Source organism: Phalangium opilio, unplaced genomic scaffold (assembly GCF_054372755.1).
Source record: "Phalangium opilio isolate 3A_F unplaced genomic scaffold, DU_Popi_V2 ptg000369l_1, whole genome shotgun sequence".
In the NCBI taxonomy this organism is placed as follows: Eukaryota; Metazoa; Arthropoda; class Arachnida; order Opiliones; family Phalangiidae; genus Phalangium; species Phalangium opilio.
In genome coordinates this window covers 164,031-187,633 of record NW_028324232.1, presented here as the reverse complement: position 1 = coordinate 187,633, position 23,603 = coordinate 164,031, and the positions used below count along the sequence as shown (strand labels likewise).

The 23,603-nt window shown below is 38.5% G+C and overlaps 2 protein-coding genes across 3 annotated transcripts in view; one reads left to right on the top strand and one right to left on the bottom strand.

Moving 5' to 3' along the window:
* Nucleotides 1-23,603, bottom strand: part of LOC149597167 (prolyl 3-hydroxylase 2-like) — a 111,610-nt gene that overhangs the window by 37,732 nt on the left and 50,275 nt on the right. For both annotated transcript variants that reach the window (XM_089861205.1, XM_089861206.1), the window contains one exon: nt 20,591-20,777. The gene's annotated coding sequence lies outside the window, so the exon portion shown is untranslated. The remainder of the gene's footprint in view (nt 1-20,590; nt 20,778-23,603) is intronic.
* LOC149597166 (protein O-mannosyl-transferase TMTC1-like) overlaps nt 18,973-23,603 on the top strand; it is a 58,175-nt gene continuing 53,544 nt past the window's right edge. The window contains exon 1 of the mRNA XM_089861207.1: nt 18,973-19,881. Within this exon, the coding sequence (XP_089717333.1) occupies nt 19,448-19,881 (434 nt within the window). The 5' untranslated portion in view covers nt 18,973-19,447. The remainder of the gene's footprint in view (nt 19,882-23,603) is intronic.

Sequence of the window (23,603 nt, the reverse complement as noted above, 5' to 3'; positions counted from 1 at the left end):
GGGCTCTCTCACGCGCGCGCGCGCGCCAAAATCGTTCAAGCGCGTGCTTAATAAAAAAAAAAGAAAAAAAAATCTCGCGCCTTTATTTTCTTTGGAGTTCCATTCAAGCGCGTGATCACCTTTTATTTTTCCCGCCTTTATTTCTTTCGGGGTGGTTTTTTTTTTCCCGCCAAAATCCGCACGCGCCAAATAAAAATGATAAAAATGTGTCTCCGCGATAAAAATTTGATGACGTCATCGATTTTAAAATTTACTGACGATTTAAGTTTGGCGGGAAAGAGAGAGAGAGGGAGAGAGAGAGAATCCGATGGTGTTTGGTTAAAGGATAAAGATGGAGGAGGGGAGGGGAGGCGGGGGGAAAATGGGTCGGAAATCTCATTTTTATTAAAACTCAAGCTCGGAATCTATTGTCAAATATTATTGAATGATTTTTTTGACATCTGTTACGTTTTGATACCGAATGCACTTTTTTTTTATTTCATACTTCTCTCCTTAAAAAAGATTTTTTCTCCAAAGTTTTAAAAGTATATATATAGTGAAATGCAATCTTAAAATGAGTCTATAGTTCCAATACTGATCACTTATTTCACAAATCATTATTCTAATGCCCGTACTTGATGGATTAAATTTATCGGATTGGAAATTAAAGTTTCCTTTAAAGTGCATTGAATTGCATTAGCGTGTCCTTTAATATTGCTCCATGCTGGTGCAGGGCTAGAGACCGCTAAAAAACTACAAAATTCTCTCGAGGTTTTTTTTATTCACTCGGTCTATACCGGTCTTTTTGTGAAACCATATAAATAGGAGAAATCACAAGCAAAGCTGTAGATAGTGACAGCTGTGTTTCAATCACGGGAGTTCTTTTTTTTAGTAATTTACAATTAACAATGGCACGAGTAGCTCTAAAAGACGTCTCGAATGCGCGCCAAGAAGGTCAACGTCAACCGAAAGCCCTAACAACAGCTCCCCCGACTTTCAAACCTCAAGACGTTTTGTTGAGTGAAGGCCCATCTAGCTCGTCCACTCCAAATAAAAGGTAACAATAAATTTAACGAGCTATTTTGCTTAAGAATTTCCAAGATATCTGCGGACTTAAAACCCAATAAAAACTTTGTAAACCGGTCTAAGACTATTCCCTGTCGATGCGTTGATGAATTTCTTTCTCCTATTATGAGAATGTTTGATCTAAAATCTATACGTAAACCGTTCGGTGACCAGTCCTTTAACTTCAACACACCGTTACCACTTAAGTAACCTCAATTGTTCCATGATTCGTCACTTCCTGAAACTTGACCAAGTCCATCCTGGTCGCACCAGTACTGAAGTACAAAAATAAAGAGCTTGCGTACTTCGTGTAATTCGTTTAGGTTTAAGTATAACCAGAAGTAAGATGAGACTAGAAGTACTGAGCTAACCAAATTCTTCACTTGGGGAAAGTGCATGAATATTTTTGATAGGGTAGCAACGGTTGGCCCTCTGGTAGCAGTTTCTGAATTTTCCCTCCAAAACGTGAGACGCTTGTGGCGGTAGACGGCCGAACTAGATTCAAACACCCGCGTTCGTGTTCCGCGGCTTTAGGTTGAGGGGAAGGGGGTAGGCAATTTTTTGGAACTCGAACATTTTTTTTCTCTAGTGTAGGCGCGATGGAAGCGGCACGAAATCCTCAAATTTGTTCACTAGTGCTAGGATCTACTACCAATGCTAGAGCTCTTTACTTCTAGTCTCATCTTACTTCTGGTAAAACTTTGTATGTATAATATTCTTAACCTATGTCTCTCTTGTTGAAAAAAAGAGAACCAATCCAATTTTAATGTCATTCGTGTCGGTTTAAACATAAATTATTATTTGTATCTTTCGTATTTTAGCGATTATGAATCGAAACTTCTATAAACAGTTTAAATATAATTTTTTCTTTAAGAGTTTCGAAGAACACGAGACGTAAGAGGGAGAAGAGGCAGAGCAACTTGCGAAGAAAAGAGAACTTTACAATCTACATCTTTAAAGTTTTAAAGCTAGTCCACCCAGACTTGTCCATTGCAAATTCTGGTATGGCGATAATGGACGACTTAATGAACGATATGTTCACTAAAATAGCCAAGGAAGCAGCCGATTTGTCTCGCCTTAAAAATACATCGACTTTGACCAGCCGAGACGTAATGACTGCTGTCAAATTGATTTTCCCTGGTGAACTGGCAAAATTTGCAGTGAATATGGCAAGTAGGGCTTTGGCACGCTATAAGGCGTCTTACAATTAAATGATAAACGCGTTTTTTAAGTTAATTTTCAGTTTCATTTAGTAAATAGATTTAAATATGGTTTTTTTTCTAAATTTTTGTGTAATTTTCTTTTGTTTTAATGTAATAAGGTTGTATTTTAAATTTTTGTGTAATTTTCTTTTGTAATAAAGCCTTTTTTATCAAAATACATCCAGGACACAGTGCACTTGATAGTATTACACTAAGTAACGTTATAACAATAAGTACGGTAATTCCCTGTCCGTAATTTTCAACTTCTTTTGAATTTCAGTTTTCCATATTATAGATATTCGAATGCAAAATATTGTTCAATTGTTTGAATAACATTTTGGGCAATAAAACTCAATTAGCCTTATCAGCGCCATCTACCCATAGCGGTGACTTTGAGAACTACTGTAAGCGGCAAGCCAATTAGATGTCGCTAAAATCTGGTGACGTCGTTTTTGGTAAGACCCGAGAGTGCCAGTCAGTGACGTCACCAGATTTTAGCGACATCTGATTGGCTTGCCACTTACAGTAGTTCTCAAAGTCGCCGCTATGGGTAAGTGGCGCTGATCAGGAATAAGGCTAATTAGTATATATTTTTTGTTTAACCGTGTTTCTATTTGAATATTCACAGTTTCCAACGTTGAATTTCATATAATTATATATAAAGGGTGTCTGTTACAAAAAGGGAGAGGGTAATTATAGCAACATATCTTACTTAAGATAAAAGCCAAGTCCTTTTTTCCTGGTGCACCAGTTAATTTAGATCGGTGTCTTAAGTTACAAAAGGTAAAAGGTAAAAAAAGATTTCAAAATTGGAATCCTTTTAATCTCGAGTTAAACGATTTTGATTCTGGGGCCCGGCCTCCAAGACCCCGACAAGAGGGTGGGGGGGGGCTCTCTCTTAAGTGTCTCTCGGCTCCTTCAATCATTTATAATTAAAAATGAACAGGAACAAAAGATAACTCTCTCTAAATTCTACTTCGCAGTTGAGCAGAAAAAGAATAAAAAAAACCCTAACTCGTTCTACTAAAGTTCATTTGAAATCTCCCCCTTCAAGTTACGTTAAAAACGTTTCCTCTTTAAAACAAAGGTCGTAAGACGCTAGACGAGTTCGCATCGCGGGCTTTAATACTGCACCATCAATTGTTTTAATTGAGATCGAAGGTCAACTTTTGGGTAGTGCGAACAAAACCTTTTGGGTTCTTTTTTTTTGTTAAGTTGAATCAAAGAATTTCTAGAGAAGTAAAGCTAGTCACTTAATTAAACTTTGTTTCGTGCCCCGAACCCCCCCCCCCCCAAAAAAACCTCTTCATTTGGAATAAGGTATAAAATCCAACTTGAAGGATGGGGGTTTTCGACCCCGCTTGCCCCCCCACATAAAAAATTTCAACTGAAATCTAAGAACGTTAAAAATAATTTAAATTTATTTATATATAGTCAAAGAAACCTTAAGAACATGTTTTTTTATTTGGGGTGGCACGGGGGGGGGGAGGGAGAATGCAACGACTTTCCAAGCCGCTAAAAGACTACAGTGGGATTTTTTAATATTTATTTTATACAGTTACTTTAAAAACATGTCTTTCTAAAAAAAAATAATTCAAGATCTCTCCAAGGCACTAAAAGACTACGGTTTAACTAAGATACTTGTGCGTGTATTTAGACATCGGTCTTGAGGAATTCATTTCGCCATAAATTTTTCTTCTTAATTAAAAAGCGGGCCGCCGCCAGGGGGAAAATGGGCGTGGCTGACGTAACTCGATAAAATAAGTCGAAAAAAGCAAGAAAAATCCTGATTAAAAGTTTGCTTTTAATTAACTTTTTTTTATCCCTATTGGAGTCGGCAAACGCCAAGCCAGGTTTCCCATGAATGAAGCCGCAGCCGACTCTCTGTGTTTTGGTTTCTTGGGGGGCTCAAACCCCCTTTCGAATGGTATTCATTGGGAATGGAAACATATTAACCTTCGAGAAGTAATGAAAGATAAGAAAAGAGTTCCAAGGAAACCTTTTTCCAATGAAAACAGAGAGAACTGCGAGCGCAAAATTGTTATTCCAAGAAAACTCATTTCCCCCAAAAAGGAGAAATTCTTTCAACAATTTTTCCGCTTTTTTTTTCATTCTTTTCTCTCTGGGATGTTTCCACTTGTTTTTAATATTAATATTATTTTATTTTTTTTTATCCGATGACGTTTCAGGAATTTTCATTTTTATTTATTCTTATATTAATTTATTATTTACGTCGTTATTAAAGGGATAGTGAATGAATTATATTTTGAACAATATTCCCATGCAGCATTAAGATTATTTTGTCCAGGATATTTAGTGGTAAGAAAGTAACCAACCCTTGAATGAAATATATACATTGAGTTTCTTTAAATGAATATATATGTTCGGGTTGACTATCTGGTAGTAAAGAGACAGCGCGAATAAATGACTCGTGTAAACACAGAATGACGTATACTGAATACAAATTTCTTATATTCTAATCTACTTATACCTTCATTAAGCCTTGGCCGGAAATAAAGAAAGAAGAAAATAAAGGGTTACTGACTCACTGACATTAGAAAAAGTTTTGTAGGCCTAGTAAACTTTTTCTTTAACTTTTAATCTCTAGAAGTTAAGGCATAATACAGGCCTAGAAGGGATTTGAGTTTTTTATATGTATTTTGAAACGAGGGGCTACTCACTCACTCACTTTCGTAAAATAAAATTAAAATGATCGCGTTAATTAATATTATGATTAAAATGACGAGTATGCGAGTACAATTATTAAATTTGATTAAATCACCCCCTACGTTAAGAGAGAGTTCAGTGAATTACCCCTTAGAACAACGGGAATTATTTGGGGGGGGGGGCTGGCCCCTTGTCTGAAAGTTGAGATGGCGAAAGTAAAAGTTTTTCTCTGGGGGATTGTATCTATCTAAACGCCATCTGAGCCCCCAATGACTTCTTACTTTTGGCGGGAGAAAATAAGGAGGGGGTTCAAAGGTCACCAGCACCTATACCACGACTAGAGTCGCATCAGGATGACGTCAACTTTGAAATGTTCCTCTCCTGCTCTCCCTCCCTCCCTCTAGGCGTCTTCTCCCTGGTGGCAACTTGATACCACCGCTACCAAGATGGACAACGGACCCCATATCCTTCCGCTAACAACACCCACCCCCCTACCCGGGCCTGGAAGGAATGCGGTATAATTGCGGGGCTCGAACCCCACAAAAAAATCCCTGCTCGAGTCGTAACGGTTTATGGAATGGTTGTTTCTCAGGAACCAAGAAGCAACTCTGGTTCCCGCCCTTTTTTAATGCCCAACAACACATGTGTCCCGTTAACTGTCCCCTTCTTCCTAAAGAGCGTATACTTTATAATATACAAAGACAGTTGAAGTTGATAGCGAAAGGCCGCCTTGTTTAGGGAGTAATTTATTATAGTTTAATATTTTCAAGTTAAAGTGACGTTAGATCTCTCGAGCGCGCACGTGAATTTGACCCGCACGCGAAATTTATCTCGCGCCATTTCGAAATTGTTTTTTAATATATTTCGCACGCGCTTTTATTTTTGGTTTTTAAATTTTCACGAGCCCGTCAATTTTTTTTTTCTTTAAAACGAGGGGATGGCCACTTACTATTTTGGATATTTAATATTATAAGCCCAATTTTATTTTCACTAAAATTAAAATTAAACTCGGGTGTGTTTTGAATTCAACAGATGCTCAAGCTCTTAAAAATAAGTATTTACAAGCTACCAGATGTGTTTTTTCCTTCTTCTTCAAGGAGGGGTACTTAAATTTTGGCCAAGTTTTGAGGGCAACATACGATAGTCATCTTTTATTGGTCCAACAGAAGCTGACCCCCTAAAAAAACCTGAAACGGGCTACTTTTTATTTTTACATCCTCCTACGCTACGATATCCCACGTTTAAAATTCAGCTTAGATCAAAGCCCCAAGTACGTATCTTAACTTAAATTACACTACGGAACATTTAAGGTGGGATGAACTTAGAAGGGGAGCTATAGTGGTAAGAATTGATTTATTATTTCAACATGTTTTTTCGATTCTTTCTTGGGCATGAGTGATCTTCTAGGGCCCCTCGATTTTTAGGTGGTCCCACCCCCTCGTAAAAATGCCTGCCCCCCCCCCCCTCGCCCGCCACCAAAATTGTAGAGCGTACTGTTTTTCTTAGGGCAACACTTAAAGTATTTTTTGGTGTTTTTCACCAAAAAACGAAAAAAACCTTTTTTCTTCTTGTCTAAAAGATAAATCTTTTAACTTTCAATCTCGCGCACGAATTTTTATACCGAAGAATAAATAGTTCCTAGCAAATAATTTATAATATCAAATTTTTCCAAGTTTCCCTCCCCCCCGGTTTATTTTATTTATATTTAAGTAACGTCTTTATATATATTTTTCAACAAAGAAATTGCTCTCGGGGTGCTATTACTCTATGGAATATTAAAGTATGAATAATGTTGATTTTTCTGGATAAGGGTATGACGTGGTAACTAGACTGACGTCATAGTACAAGAACCAATCAGTGTTTAATTATGGTGGACTCGATTACTCATGGCGTTAAAAGCTAATGGAGATAGTTAAGGCAAACTGGCTTCCCTCGATGTAATAATAATTGTTAAAGCTCTCTCTTACTCTCCGACTCTCTGATTGGACGTAATTTATCTTCCCTCTGACGCTAGTTAGAACGTCACTTATAAACCTATAGATAGGCGTCGAAAGCCCACGTGATACCATCTCATACACTCCCGCGCTTTAATTAATAATATCTTTGGATAATTCAATTAAACGTATATTTAAAATACGTTGAAAAATAATAAGTTTCCACGAGGAAATTAAACTTCAAATTCTAAGCCCAAATTTCAAAAAAGCAAGAAAAATAAAATTCACGCGCGAATTAAAACATCAGGATAAAAAAATGCACGAGCTTAAAAATAAAATTCACGCGCTAATTAAAACATCAGGATAAAAAATTCACGAGCTTTGAAATAAAATTCACGCGCTAATTAAAACATCAGGATAAAAAAATTCACGAGCTTAAAAATTAAATTCACGCGCTAATTAAAACATCAGGATAAAAAAATTCACGAGCTTAAAAATTAAATTCACGCGCTAATTAAAACATCAGGATAAAAAATTCACGAGTTTAAAAATTAAATTCACGCGCTAATTAAAACATCAGGATAAAAAAATTCACGAGTTTAAAAATTAAATTCACGCGCTAATTAAAACATCAGGATAAAAAATGCACGAGCTTAAACTTAAGTTAAACTTCAATCTAAAAAGAAAAAAAAAACAGAATTTTGGCGCGTGACATTTTGAAGGGTCTTTCACGTGCTAGACACAAATTCCCGCTTTTTTTACGCACCTTAAATTTTTTTCTTGGTAAGGTTTAATTTCTCCAGTCGACTGCGTTTTAATCAATAAATTCAACTTTGGCCTAGGGGGGTGAATGGGGGGGGGGTTGAAAGATGGCGGACGGGTCCACGGGTTTATGTAATAAATTCCACTTCAGTTCTGGTTGATTCTTTGGGTAGGTGGGGGGGTTCGGGGGTAAAGAGCCCCTGACGAGGTAGGTCTACTGGGAGGAAAAAGGCGCGGAAAAAAGGTGGAGGAAAACGTGGTTCAGAGAGAGAAAAAAATGGGGTTCGGGGGAAGGACCCCACTCCCCCTGATCCCGAGTTCCATGAGTGAGAGGAGACGAAGCGTACACTACAGGGGCAGGGGCATCTCGCTATATAGAACTCTAGCTCTTCTAGGCCTAAGAATTCTAGATGGCAGCCGCTTCGAGCCGCTGATTCTGTATCGCGTTTAACGAAGCGAAGAGAATAGCGTGTTCAGCCACCCAGCCCAGACATTAAACCCCCCCCCCCAACCCCACAAACCCCCACACACCAAAGATCTCCAAATCTTAAAGGTAAAGTAGGACCTAGAAAAAGAAACTTTTATTCATATACTGATTGCCATAACACCCCAAATATTATGCATAGTTGGGCAGACGAGAAATAGGGCTATGACATACTCAAAAGGACATCCCAGTATCTATTATAGAACCAGAGTTAAGGCACTTCAAAGTGCACGCTTATAGACTTTGAGAAATCAATTTTAGAGTGGAGTTTTTCCTTTAAAGAAAAAATGGCAAGTTTGGGGTCGGCCAAGGGTTAACTAGTGATCTCGAGAAACTTGTCTTTTAGGGGATTGTCCCCCCAACCCCCATACCCCAAATAGACCATTTTTCCTAAAGTTATTTTACCTTACCCCCTCCCCAGCAGCACGACACCAATTTTTATCTTTCTCCGAACACCGACGGTATTCATTTTTATCACGTAAATTGTTGACTAATTTTAGACCACCAATATAATTATCGCCTTTGTCCGACTGCGTCTTGTCGCAAAAAATAACCGGATTTAAAAACAATACAATATCACGTAGACTTGAGCGAAAAAAATATACTTTGAGCTAGCGGTTATCTATACCCATATCCTAGAAATTTCTTCGGTGCGCCGCCAAGATACTTAAACACTACAGAAGTTCCTAATTTAACAAATGAGACACGTAGATAATTATTAGGAAACTCTTAACAATAACAATAATAATAATAATATTGCTGCAGGGTTTTAAAAAATAGCTTGTAGTTACTAAATATTTCATATCGTTAGAGAAATTACAAAAAAAATAAATATGACGTATAGTCCATGAGAGCCTTGGCTTACCACCTTTTTAACCCGAGGAAGACCAATTAAAAATTAACCAACATATACTACTATAAAAATAAAAGTAAAAATAAATTTAAAATTAAAAAAAAAAAATATTTCGAAAGAAAATTAACATTTTAAAATATTCACAAAATCAAAATATTTTAAAAGAAATAAATTTAAACTAATTTTGATTCATTAATTCGGAAACGTTTTCTTCTGGGAGCTCGTATTGAACTATCAACTTCCGGTGCTGAAGGAAGGGATCCGAGTTTGTCGACGAATAAATTGCCAGTTAACGAGAAGCGATCAATCGGGGGCCAAAAGGGGTGGGGGGCATGCCCCCAAGGAGTTACCGTACACTCGCGATAGAGTCTTCTCTAACCTAGGACTTCCTTTGAGATCCAACACACCTGATCTAGGCCTTTAAAAGTAGCTATAGGGTTAACAAGATGGAGTCCGACACACTCTAATTATTTCTTAGTAAACTCAAAGAAACGGCAGCACCTTAACCTTAGAGTCTATAGAAGCTTAACACCGACGGCCATTACCGTCTAAACTCAATCCTATATAACCTGACAGTGGATAGGAGGAGTTAAAGGGGACTCCCCGCGCTTAATAGCGCTGACAAGTGAATTTCATATAATCGACACCCTTAAGCGATACGATACGATTGGAGTCTGATAAAAAAATACCGGTACTAACGATGACAAGGTACTAAAAACTACTGCAAAAACATACTAAAAGGGTTAGATAGGGTTATTCGGAGTGTAGTTAAGTTGATTATTGCATCTAACGTTAATTTTCTTTCAAAGTTAAACATGATTTAAAATATAGAAGTATTTATAAAAATATTTGGGTAAAGCCAACCCTTAGGCTGAAACTGGCCCGCGTTAACTCTATGGCCCCTGTAGAACTGTTTTACCTAGCAATACACTGGTGTTCGTGTTGAAGAAACCTTTCAAGGGCCATAGAAAAACCATTAATTGTAAAATAAACACGAAATATCTTGGCGTTACGCGTTGACGTCCATCAATTTAAGACGTGGCGATATATGGATCTATTTGTCGTCCCAAACAATCGTTAAAGTTTCGGAGATTAAATTTGAAGTGACTTAGTACTGGCGATAATACCAGTATGGATTTAACAATTAATTCGTCGTTAATGATTTCCCATCCCGATGAACCAATTCAATAGGAAATCGAAGCCATTCGCCGCTCAGCCTCGAGCTTACACCGATCTATAGTTTAAAACTACACGCGCTAAGTTATAAATCGAAACACCCTATAATTTATACGAGCGCGTGCGATCTTACGAATGGACCATTTCAATTCAAACTGGCAGCCATTTCCCCTTCGCCTTATTTACGAACTAAATTCAATACTCCGGAGAAGTTGAAACTGCGCGAGAAGAAATGGCGTAGGATTGAGTTTCGCGGCGCGCGTGCAATGCAAGGTGGCGCGAGAACTTTTAAAGGGCAGATGACGCTCGTCTAAAATTGATTCGAAGCAAATATTCTGGGCAGCGATTAAATTAGAATTTAGCCGATTCGGAAGTTTAATTGTTTGAGCCGGGAGAAAGCCGTCTCGGCTTCCAATACGTGATACGCTTAAGAACAGTTCCGAGTGAATTTACCCAACTAATTAGTAGTCCCTTAAACGCCCCCCCCGTCCGTCTCATTACCAAAGTTCAATGGATTAAATTAAAATCAATTTAAAAATGGCGTCAGAATGCTACGGGACTGTATGGTACATTCGGGATGAAATTGGGTATACGCGTGCGGAGACGTAATTAAGATAATACTCGGTAATTGACGCCGTACTGATTAGCGAATAGCCTTTCTAGAAATTAATCTTTTCAAAAGGAATGTATATAACTGATCTTAATTAGGGAGTACAATTTCAAATCTCATGGTCGTGGTTTAGTTTAATTTTACCTTATTCCGGAATTATAATTAGTTCTTACAAATTAATTGGTTTCATTCTAATTTATAAGAGATTAAAGGGGGCGGGCCTCGGTCTATATTTTCCCAGAATGCAATGCACCATTTCCCAGAATGCAATTAAATTTTACCTCGAATCTATCTATACTTGATTAAAGCTAAAATTCCAAGAATTTAATCATTTCCGACAACAATTAAGACGTAATTCGATACTAATGAAGTCCCATGCAGCAATAAACAAACTATTAAATTTTCTTCTTCAAGTTCTTCAAACTCGGGGAAAAATGAAAGTGGACTCCAAAAATGAAATTCGAGAATTTAAAAGCGAAAGTCTGCGCATGCTCAAGTCGGTCGAGTGATGGGGGGGGGGGAGTAACTCCACGCATCTTGAATAAAAACAATTTTTTAGAGACAAGAAGGCAGAAACAATTAATATAAAGTTTCTTGAAAAGAACTAGCTAGAATGTACTCCCAAACAGCGACGCCGACGCCTCAAAGGGAAAACCCTTAAATCCTCCAGATTTTTGCTTTCTCTCTTCTCAGGGTTTTCCAAGGATCTCTCTCTCTTTCCCCCATTATAAGAGGAGAAAGACACAGACAGAGAGGGTTGGTTCTATCTTTAGTTTTATCTCGGACCGAGACATTGAAACAAAGAAGAGTTGGGGCGCGAGAACCGAGATATTGGGAGCTGAGCGGAGCCGTGTCAGCGGAACAGAAAGAAAAGCACACCCATCTTCTCCATTACCGCACCCCCCACCCCCACCCCCATTTAATACAAAAGTATTAGATTTAGCAAAAGAGCTAACTAGAGAAGATTCTTGAAAACGCGCGAAGCGGAATTATTTTTGAAAAAAAGAAAAAGAAATAATTTGTTCGCCTAATTTAACTTCTAAATAATATCGTGATAAAACGCGTTAACCCTTTTTCGCGGCGGCATTCTTTAAAAACGGATGCACGCGCTGCCTTTCTTTCGGCAATTAGAAATTGCGCGCCAAATCAACGCGGCAATTATGACAAGCGCGTGAATTTCATTTTATCTTCAGCACGCGCTCGCTGCGATAAAAGAAGGGGGGGGGGAAGAATAGATAATTCAAACTGCACGAGCTTCATTTTTAACTTTTTATATTTTTATTTCTTTTTTTTTTGATGGCGCGTGAATTTCATTTTATCTTCAGCACGCGCTGCGATAAAAGAAGGGGGGAGGGGGGAGAATAGATAATTCAAACTGCACGAGCTTCATTTTTAACTTTTTATATTTTTTTTGATGGCGCGCGAGAGCTTTGATAAGAAGACGACTAAAGGTCAACGTGGCATTTGAATTACTAATCAAATAAACGGGGAGGTCAGTACAGAAAAATCTGGAGCCGTCCTTTAAGGGGAGAGCGAAATCACCGAAGCGTTTTAGTCTAGAACGGAAATGTAAAAACTAGCCTATGCATTTGTAAGGAGGGAATTGAGATCAGAGATAACCATCCAGGATGGAGGAATGGAGCAAGGATTCGGACCCCGAGAACTTGTACAAACAATAGAAAAACGTCGGAGAGAAGGGTGCGCGCAACGAGAGGAACTTAGGAGTCACACAGAGACTCCTACTTGGGCAAGCAAAAACTATCCTAGCGTGTCGTACCTCCTACGAGTGACCTCCTACGAATTCTTAACGGATACTCAATCCACCCTTAAAAGGCAATTCACTGCCGCTCTATATACAACTCGGGACTAAATGGCCAAGATAGTCTTTGTTTCAATATACTTCAATAGATACAATCGGTTACGTTGCAATCCGCGATTGCTTCCTCTCGATTCAAAAAGTACCCGACGACGTTTTCACTCTAAGTTCATACCGGATAGCAGCAAATTCGCCTCTCCGATATTCCGGTGATAAAGATAGAGCGCGGCCACACACTCGTGATTTGGCGAGTACCGAATATCATTAATTGAACTTTGGAATGTTACGAGCGAAACGTGTGACGCTGACTTGAGTCTGGGCGTTTTTCTTTGGTGCAAATTCAACTTGGAAAAATATGACAAGACAAATACGTGTAACATTGAGAGATAAAAGGAACTGGTACAATTCGGGAAGGGTCTTCTCAAACTCATTTTCCCCCCCTTTCCCTTTCTCTGAAGAGGCTCCCCCTTCACTCTTAAGAGCGCCCCCTACCCTTTATACATCTGTCGGAAATGTTGGGGGCCCCCCGACAAACCATGGGGCATCCCCCAAAAAAAGATGAGACACCAAGCATCACAAATATGCTTTCACTTTCCCTTTAAAACAGCACGTGCTAATAAGATATAAGTATAAAAAGTTCTATAAACGCTCGCGCGTCTAAAATAAAAGATTAAAAATAAAAGCTCGCGCCACAATTGCAAGGCAGCGCGTGCTGATTTCAAATAAAAAATTCTAGGCTTAAAACCTTAAGCCTCGTGCAGTTTTAAAATTAAAGTAGAGCGACGAAAGGGTTAAAAGAGGGAGGGGGTGGGTAAGTTGCGCGCGTGATAAAAAGAGAATAGGGGGGCCTAGTATTCGATTAAATTAGCTCTCTTTTAGCTGTCAAGTTCTTAAAAGGCTACTAAGTTAAAGTAACACCCGATACTATTAAAGGCCCGTGGGGGAAGGGGGGTTGGGGTCCTGGAAGGGGGGGGGGTGGACGAAGCTCCCATTGCACCTTTCCATAAACTCGATTCCCTAAACGAGTTTTAGCTCGGCGGCGGCTATATTCGAAGCTGCAGCAGTTTAAAGTAGTAGCCGAGCACCGAGTCAGGAAGGAAACGTTTCAAAAGGAGCTCGCACGAAATCAGGTAAAAAGCTTCAATCTATCTATAGACTTTCTTTCTCCGCTACCCGAATCAATTCCATTCCCAAAGGAATATTAAGACAACCCATTTAATATAATAATAGAACGTTCCATCCATTCATTCCAGTCCAGTAAAGAGAAGCAAACACCACAGGGGAGGTCACCACCTTCACCTTCTTGGGTTATTTATCTGGCGCCAAGAAGAGCGTGGGCCGCTAGAAGGCGCTGAGAGTTGGTTAGCCTCTCTCGATCTGGGGCTCCATCTGGAGGTGACTCTTAGCGACAGGCAAATAACTTTAGAATAATTAGTTAACTAATTAATGGAATGATCTATTGGCAACAATGAAAACTAGTTAAGTTTTATTAATTGATCGAAAGGTCTCATGGGAAATTAAATCTTTTTTAATCTTGTAAATTAAACGAGAACTAACTTTAAATCCAGAGACTTACTGAAAAAGCTATTACCACAACAAAGAACGCAAATAATTCTTGTTAGAAATGATTCTATTCTTATCACGGGGGAGGGGTGGGGGGAGGGGGCGTAGTGGGCCATTCAATTTAGAACTGGAAGGTATAAAAATGGGCTTAAAAGTTTGTTGAAAAGTTGGTCACAAATAAAATCTATCTACGAGGGTTTTTCCCCCAACGAACGAAGTTAGGAAAAATAAATTCTCCTGGAAGAATTCTTAGCCGATTGCTTTTAAACTTATTTTTACTTGCAGGGCCTGAAAAAAAAGGCCCCGGGAAGAAAAGATTTCGTCAAACTAAGAGAGAGAGCGAGAGAGAAGAAAAAAAGTTTAGTTTGCAGAGTTAGGGTTAGCTGCCGTCCCTGACCCCCACCCCTCGGCCTCACCAACTCAACTAAATTGAGCTCAATCCCTTTAAAAGGTCACGTGATTTCCTTTTAAACAAACTTTTACGCTATTGAATTTTACACTCAGAATGTCGCGAGGTTTGAGCAAAATGGCCTAGCTTTCCTTTTACATTTCAGCACGAGCTACATTTTAATATTTTTTTTATAAATTCACGTGCTAAGAGAATTTTTACATTTCAGCACGCGCCACATTTTCATTTTTTATAAATTCACGTGCTCAGAGTTTGAAACCAGTTCAAGCGCTAAGAGAATTTGAAACCGATTCACGCGCTAAAATGATTTTGAAACCAATTCACGCGCTTATTAATGTTTAAAATATATTCACGCGCTAAAATGATTTTGAAATAAATTCTCGAGAACGATAAACGTTTTTAAAATTTTTCCCTCCAAATAGGCTTTTGTCAAATTGAGGCGAATGACCTTTTAAAAATCAAACGCAAATAGAAACTTGCACGACTTATTAACTTTTAAATGGGTTTTAATAATGAAATATTAAAAAAAAAATCAATATTCATTCAAACGAGTTAATTTGGAGTGTCTTCTTTGTTCGCTCAATTTGAAACCCCATCGAAAATTATTCCCAACCAATCAACACACACAGGCGCACACAGAGTCCGATTTCAAAAACCGAATTCAAAATAAATATAGGGGAACGAAACAAGCCCAATTTCTGCTAAATTTGAATTTCCCCGGGGGCCAATACGTATAAAGCCCCCTCCCCAAAAGTCAATACTCGCTAGAAATATATATGATATTTCAACGAAAATTCCTCTTAAGCAAATACCAGAGAAGAATTTCGCTCGCATAAAACTAACCCGGATGGTTTTATCAAAGGCGTGTTTTCGTGGCACGCTAAATTTTATAATCTTAATATATCATTTGGTAAAATTAAATTAAATAAAAGTTAAATTTGTTTTTACCGGGATGAATTTCAACGGATTTTCCTAACTCACTTCGAAATTATTTACTTTTAAATTCAAATATTACGATTCTAAAGGTTAACGATATTTTGGTGAATTAACTATTAATGTTTATTTTAGAGAAATATATATTTAGTTTAATATTTAAATTTATTTTTTTTATACCAAGGCAGTTTTAAAAGGAAAAACTAATCAATTTAAATTTTGTTCAACCACAAAAAATATAAAAATAATTTCAATTTAATGAAAGCGTGCTAAACATCATCTTGAATAAAATAAAAAATATTTTATTTTTAGTAAATTTAAGTCTAAAATTGGGGTTTTTCAAATCAAAAGTTAAGAAAGCAAAAACTCAAACAATAATAAATTAGTTGCCAACCTCGGGTTCTGGCGGTATTAAAGAGCTCAAATAAGGGCCACTCGTTGGAAATACAGGGTGTTTGTGAAATGTCCATCAATAATGAAAGGGCGTATTTATTGGGCCACTTTGAGTCGAAAATGTTCTATGACATTTTTCCGTCCGAGCCACTGTTTTCAAGTTATGATTGGAGTAATTTACGGATGACCCCTTAAATTTAATTAAGAAATTGAAAGACAGCGCTAATTTAATGAAGGGGTCATCCCTAAAATATTCAAATCATAACTCGAAAACCGTGGCTCGGACGGCAAAATGTCATAGAACATTTTCGACTCAAAATGGCCCAATAAATACGCCCTTTCATTATTGATGGACTTTTCACAAACACCCTGTATATCATATTAAAGATAAAAGAAAAAATAAGGACCCCGGCCCAGTCTAGACATAATTCTTTAAAAACATTTTTGGGCCCAAAAAAGAAAGAAAACCTCTCAAATTACACTCAAGGGATAGTGGTACGAAAAAGAAAAGGAAAAAAAAGAATTCACTCCGTAATTTATGGACTATCATTTGACTTTTATCTGAACTGTGCATGTTGGAAACTTCCAATATTGGATTTCTATATTTTTGATGATTGGTTTTGAAAGAATCTAATTTCCAACGAAAATTCGAATTAGATAAAGTACCCTTGATCGAAAATCAACCTTTTAAATTAAAGTCCTTTGGCCCTTTTTATAGAAAGAAAAACCACAATAGCGCGTGAAATATTTTAAAACCTGGCGCGTGCAATATTTTAAAACCTGGCGCGTGAAATTATTTTAAAACCATGCGCGTGAAATATTCTAAAACCTGGCGCGAGAATTATTTTTAAAACCTGGCGCGTGAAATATTTTAAAACCTGGCGCGTGAATTATTTTTAAAACCAGGCACGTGCAATATTATAAAACCTGGCGCTTTTAAACCGCACGTGATGACGTGTTCACGCGACAACCGAAGGATATAAAATTAAAAGTATACTTTAATACTTTAGGCCTAATTGAAATTTGAAAGCAAAAGCGCCGCATATAATATAAAGGGCTTGACTTATAATAAAATAGAAAATAATTAATTTATGTGTTTTGAAATAAAAATTAAAAAGGGAAGATTTAATTAATAGTAAGCGCAGTCAAGTGACATGGGATGGGAAAAGGGGGGGATAGCATTTTTCCTCTGGATTCAAGAAGCAATCGAAAAGGGTCCTCATTCCGTTTTCGTTGCAGAGAGAGAGAGAGATAGAGAGAGAGAGAGAGAGAGAGAGATAGAGGGGGGGCGACGGCGGAATATTTTGGGAATGGCTCTGACAAGAAACACATTGGCGTTGCCGGATGATAGATCGTGCTAGCATCTCTTCTCCGTCCTAGCATCCCCACCCCCTCCACCCCTTCCCCCTTTACACCAAATCCTTTAGTCGTGGGAACCAAACATCCTCCAGATTGGAACCCGCTTGCCTAAAACACAAGGGGCTAAACACTAACTTAATCTTCATTTATTATCAGCACGGGGAAACTTTCAATTTGGGACCTTTGATGAATATAGCGGAGAACCCCTCGGATACTCATCACGCTACAACACGCCAGAGATGAGAAAATCGAGCTTAGAAGGGGGACCAGGGGGGGGAGGGGAAGGGATGGACGATTGAAGGGGTCAATACACACACACATACGCGCGCATCCCCCAAAAAAGAAAAACTTAAGTTAATCTTGACCCACGAAAGAGAAACTTTCTTTGCCATAGGATATCAATGAGTACAATTTGTACGCTACAGTAATCTGAGAAAGATTCGGTAATTAATAAAGTTATCATTTCACGCGAGACTCATTCTATATTCACGCGCATTTTTTATCCATATTTTTTCATTCATATTTTGTCTCCACGTGAACTTTTTCGTTCATATTTTATCTGCACGTGAAATTTTTTAATTCATATTTTATCTCCAGCACGTGCGGAATTTTTCATCCCAAATTTAATAAAACCCAAGAAATTTTTAAACAAATCGTCGCGCGAGATATGACACCTTAAATCATCACATTTTAAAGAAACCACGAACCAATATAAAATTACGCCACCTAAAAGAGATCGTGTCAGTGAGAGGACGGTTAAGTTAAAACGGAAATGATACGGGTAGGAATGTGAAAGGGAGATGATAGTACAGGGTGTTAACTGTCTAGCCGAACGTTACCTCGCGTGTTTAACGAATCATATCTCCCACACCACCAAGGTCCACGGTGCCGTAACCCGAGTACCATACCGAATAAATTATAAGGTGCAGCCAACGCCTCAATTTTAAGTAAAAAAAAAACACGAGAAGAATTCGTTGTTCATTATATTGGGGGGGGGGGATAAGGGGACAAACAAAAGAGAACCCCAACCACCCCCTCTATAACTTTTATTATTAAAAATGGGCGTTGAGAGTCGTACCCCTCCTATTAACGGTACCTACATCCTCTAGGCTTGAAAGGGAATTTTGGGAAAAAAGAGATCCCTTATACTTTGAAAAGATTGACTCCTGACAGCCGGTGACGTCATGTGGCCCCCATACCACCTCGTTCGTTGTACAGAATGGAGTATGGCGATGAAGCCCAAAATACAGGGGGAGGGGTAGCATGCCACATCACGTGACCGGAAAATACGTATTAACCTTGACCCAATAAATGATTATCAGACTATCAAACTTATCCGCGTTAGGTTTTTATAAATTTACTCTGAATTCGAGATCATAATTACAGATACTAACTATCCCGTTTAATTATTTTCAATCTAAGAACAACCCTCTTTAACAATTTAACTATTACAGAATGCACAACAACGTAACCATCATGAACTCTCCTTTCTAGAACTAGGGCTAAGGCATAGCCTCTTAACCGGAAGCAATAAAGGTTGAAAATCCACCAAGATTCCGAGTAGAATATAAAGCTCAACATCTCTCGAAATCTCATCGTTAAAGCGCCTGTTTAACTCCGGGCTCTCTCTCTCCCAGGGTTCCCACTCCCACGCACACTTTTATATTCCTATCCGGGAAAACTATAGGTTCCAGGGTCGGCCACTAGGGTCGCTAGTAACTCGCCTCAAAAACGCGCCTGATCGATTCTGACCCGCTCTCTCCGAGCCTCTCTCTCTGAGTCTCTAGTCCGCACAGCACTCCGCAGTGGTGGTACATGGATGCCAGACGGCTCGAGAAGAGCTACTAGCTGCTCCGGGAGCGAGCAGAAAGAGAGCCGCTTTCTTTCCTCTCCCCTTTAGAATCCGGGTTGGCGCGAGCTGGAGCGCGCGGCGGCACTGCAGTTGAGCATTCAACAAGACGCCCGCCTATAGGCCGGAAGACCATTCCATAGCTCGCGCGCGCGCGCCCCCTCACCCCTCTCAAAATCATATCCCGCCAAAATTCACGCGCTAATACAAAAATCACGCGAGAAATTTATAACTCGTGTAAAAAGGCGGGAAGAAACTTGGCGCGAGATTCTATTTTTTTGCACGCGCGTGAAAATCTAACTAAAATAAAATAAAAAAACCGATATTAAAGGGAGGGTAAAGTGTTTATATAGTGTAAATTTAGCAGCGGCGCGGTTTTTCATTACATGCGCCATGTGTTTGCCGAGAGCGGACTCTTCCTCGTCCGGAGGAGACTCGAAAAGCTCTTCGTGGTCCGGTGGAGGCGCCAAGAACTCAAAGACTACTACATCTTCATCGTCGCCCAAAAGGTGCAGCAATCGTAACGGTGGATGGAAAAAAGAACTTGGGGAGCCTTTAAGGACACGGAACGCGGATGGGACTGTGACAGAAGGAGTGTACAAGGACTTGTGGTGTTTTTCGGTGGTGATTCTCTCGGCAATATTAACTTATTACAATTCGTTACGGGGCGATTTTGTTCACGACGATATCGTGGCTATTCTTAAGAACGACGACGTTCAGGGTAAAGCTCCCTTCTTAGACGCCTTCGTCAATGATTTCTGGGGTGTTCCTATGCGAGATCCGTCCAGTCACAAGTCTTACCGCCCACTAACCACCATCACGTTTAGGTGAGTTACGCAATTAACCATCGTTTTGAACATCTTCCCATAAATAATCACGTGATTGGGGTTAGAGGGGACCCATAGTTTGGGCTTCAAACGGGGTTATGGAATTTAGTTCGGTTGGGTTTTCGAATAAATTTTGGGCCTAAATAAGAGATAGGGGGGCTAAATTTTGCCCCCAATGGAACGCATTGCCACTAAAATTAGCGTTATCTAAGATATGTATGTGCCTAAATGTTTGGGCACCAAACTATTTTTCTTATACTTTTAGAAGAGCAAAATTTTCCAAAGTTCAGGAGAGGCTCTAAACATATCATCATTGGCGTTCCCCCACTTTAAAAGATATACAGGGTGTTCCTGAAAGGACTGTCAGAAAATATGGGAATGTTCCTTAGACGAAAAGGTTCTATCTCCATTTTGACATAAAGATACTGAAAGAGAAAGTCAACATTTTCGAGTCGAAAGCGCCATAACATTTTGACAGACTTTTCATAAACACCCTGTATATTTCTGGCGTATGTAGCGGCGATAATCTATCCATAATGCATCGCGTATCTTTTTTTCTGATATAAACCATCTGGTACTAAAACCACCGTAGCCTACGTCTTAGATTACAACAAGAAATACAAGAAAAAAAATGTTCCCTCATAGAAAAAATAACAATCAACACATGACGCAAACACTTTGAAATAAACACTTAAAAAGTTGGACTTACCACCAGAGCGTGCAGTGCCCTCCTCCATTCCATTCCATGTGACGTCGTTTATCATTTTATCCCATCATCCCAAGTCCATTGAAATTCCGATCGTATAAAAAAAGAGCAACGTCTCGTAACAGCTGATATGATTTTTATTGTCGTAGAACTTCCTCCGAGGATCGTCCCCTCCTTCTCCCTCGCAGTCCTAGAAAGAAAAATAAGAGCCCCAATTTAGTAAAACAATTCACCATAAAATATTGGATTGGAACAAAATTGGGTTGGAAACACCTGCCAGAACAAAATTTCACCATTAAAAAAGACCTCGTTAATAAACCCCTAAACTCCATTTGTACGAATTAAACTGGTTCGTGCTGCTACGCTAACAAATTATTTCACGCGAATTTTTGAACTTTATTTTGCGCGAGAATATTTAAAATTAATTTATTTTGCACGTGAATTTATAAAAATTTATTTATTTTGCACGTGAATTTATAAAAATTTATTTTGTGCGAGAATTTTTAAAATTTATTATGCGCGAGAATTTATAAAAACTTTATTTTGCACGAGATTTATAGAAAATTATTTTACACGAGAATTTATAAAATTTATTTTGCACGAGAATTTTAAAAAAATTATTTTGCACGTGAATTTATAAAAACTTTATTTTGCGCGTGAATTTATAAAAATGAAGTCGCGTTCGGACTACCATAAAATATTAAAATTTTAAAGGGAATGTAAAGCGTAAAGGGAATCGGCTATTTATCAATACAAGTGGTTTAAAAAAATAGATAAAATTAATAAACGAGAATGAAATCCATTGAATATCTAAGAGAATAAATAAAGCGATAATTCGATCTTTTGGGGAAAGGGGTGTGGGTGGGGGGGGTCTGTTATTTTTCGTACCAGTTGCTTTTTGGGGCTCCCAAATTCGATAAAAATTTGCATGAAGCTGTAAAGGGGTAAAAGGGGGGTGGGGTTATCATTTATTTAGAGCGCGAGGCGCTGAGTGCCGTTCGAGTCAACGAGAGCCATGATTGATCGACAGACAAGGACACACGCGCCCTATAAACCCCCACCGCTCCAAAGCGGCCATACCGATAACAATAATCAATGAAGGCTGCACTATACCAGTTTCACCCTTTATTTTCTTATAAGAAAAATATACAAGACGTTGAAACCAAAACCCAAAATAGCAAAAATTCGACCGACCCACGCGAGAGTGCACGGAAATATTTGTATTTCCATTCTTGGAAAGAGGTGAAATTTAACGGAGTTACTATTGGAAATCGACCCCTTCCAGGGTTGGAATTTACCAAAGCGATTTCCCATAAGAAATTTATTAACAAAGGAAAAAATGACCCTACCGACGTAAAGGTTCTTTATTGATGCCCCCCACCCAACTTGAATAATAAATACTTTGGTAAATAAGATTGTAGGCGGCGGCGTAATTGGGGTTCATTAAAAATAGAATTAAAGTGCGCCAATGAACTCTATCACGATATAATAATTCGTGAAATTTGACAGGCCAAGGCTTAAGAGGCAAGTTGCGCGTTATTGTTTTTAAAAGGCAGGAAATACGCTTCTTGAACGCAATTAAACGAACTATACACTCCCGAGTCTGTCGACAATCACAAAAACTAAAAACTAAAAAAAAAAATAAAAATAAAATAATAGTCCGTCGAAATATATTTTTCCAAATGTCTTTACGAGTCATTACACAACCGATATTGTTCCTAAGTTGACCTACCGTTCGCGTACCACCCCTTTAATACAGTCAAACGTATATCTCCAATAATCCTTTCTCCCCTTTATTTCATATCCCCTCAGATTTCTTCATTAAATAATTCGAGCGGAATAATACCAGCGCGAGACAAAACATCACGCGCAACAACATTTTTTTTAAACTACTCGTATACGCGTTAGATTTGTTAATGCGAACAAAGGCTATTAACGTTACGATTTACGGGCCTTTTCCCCTAATGTTTCTTTATTAAATTCCACTTGGCGAACGCGCGCGCGCCTAAAAAGCAAGGCATTATTCGAGGGATGATCGTGAATAACTTTAATATTACAACGGGGGCGTAACTTTAACCACCCTATCTCCCTTTCCCCCAAGATTACTCTATTAACGAGGTGATGACGAACAAGGAAGGCGGGGGCGCTATAAACTATAAAGGGGGAATGAAATGAGATGGGAAATCAAAAAGTTATTTTAAAAATCAGCAAGGCGAGACCAATGGTTCGTGATTACCAAAGCGTGACCACCGCTAAAGAGGGTACAGCCTAATAGCCCCACCAACCACCACCCTTTCTCAGAACGCAATGTCCTGTAAAGTAACGTCAGGGGTCACAGGTCAAATTTTAAAATTTAAAGTCACCGCGTAACATCGGGACTCAAAATTAAATCAGCCTTAATTTAAAATCGATACTTAAAAAGCTCGTTTTAGTTTCACTTTAATATCAAAAATAACAGAGCGGGATGATTTTAAGTTTAGGCCATTAACGATAACGTCAGAATCGGCTTAGCAAATCAAATGAGCATTTTAAGGTAACCATGGCAACGACAAATGAATGATAAAGAGCTTTAATCGGATACTGGTACTTTGAAAAATAACCCTAGACTATCCGAAAACCGCATTAGCGTGAAAAATGATTAAGAGACCGACGTGTCCGACCCCCCGCGCGAGTTTAAACTTATCGCGCGCGCACGAGCTCGACCTTAACGTAATCGGACACTTTCCCCTTTTAAAAATAAACTCAATAAATATGGAATTTTTTTGAGGCAAGTGTCCGACTTTAGTAAATATATCCGCACGCGCTTTAAGATCACGTGACCAAATTTTACTTTCAAATATCCCGTGAATTAATAAATTACGTTTAATAATATTTAACTACGAAATAAAATAAATAACAAATAATTGAGCAGCAAATATTTTTTTCAATAAATGGCCCCGGGCATTATAATTAGAAAAATCTAATAAAACCTTTAAAAAGCGGGAAAATTGACGCACGCACGCGGTATAGAGGAGTC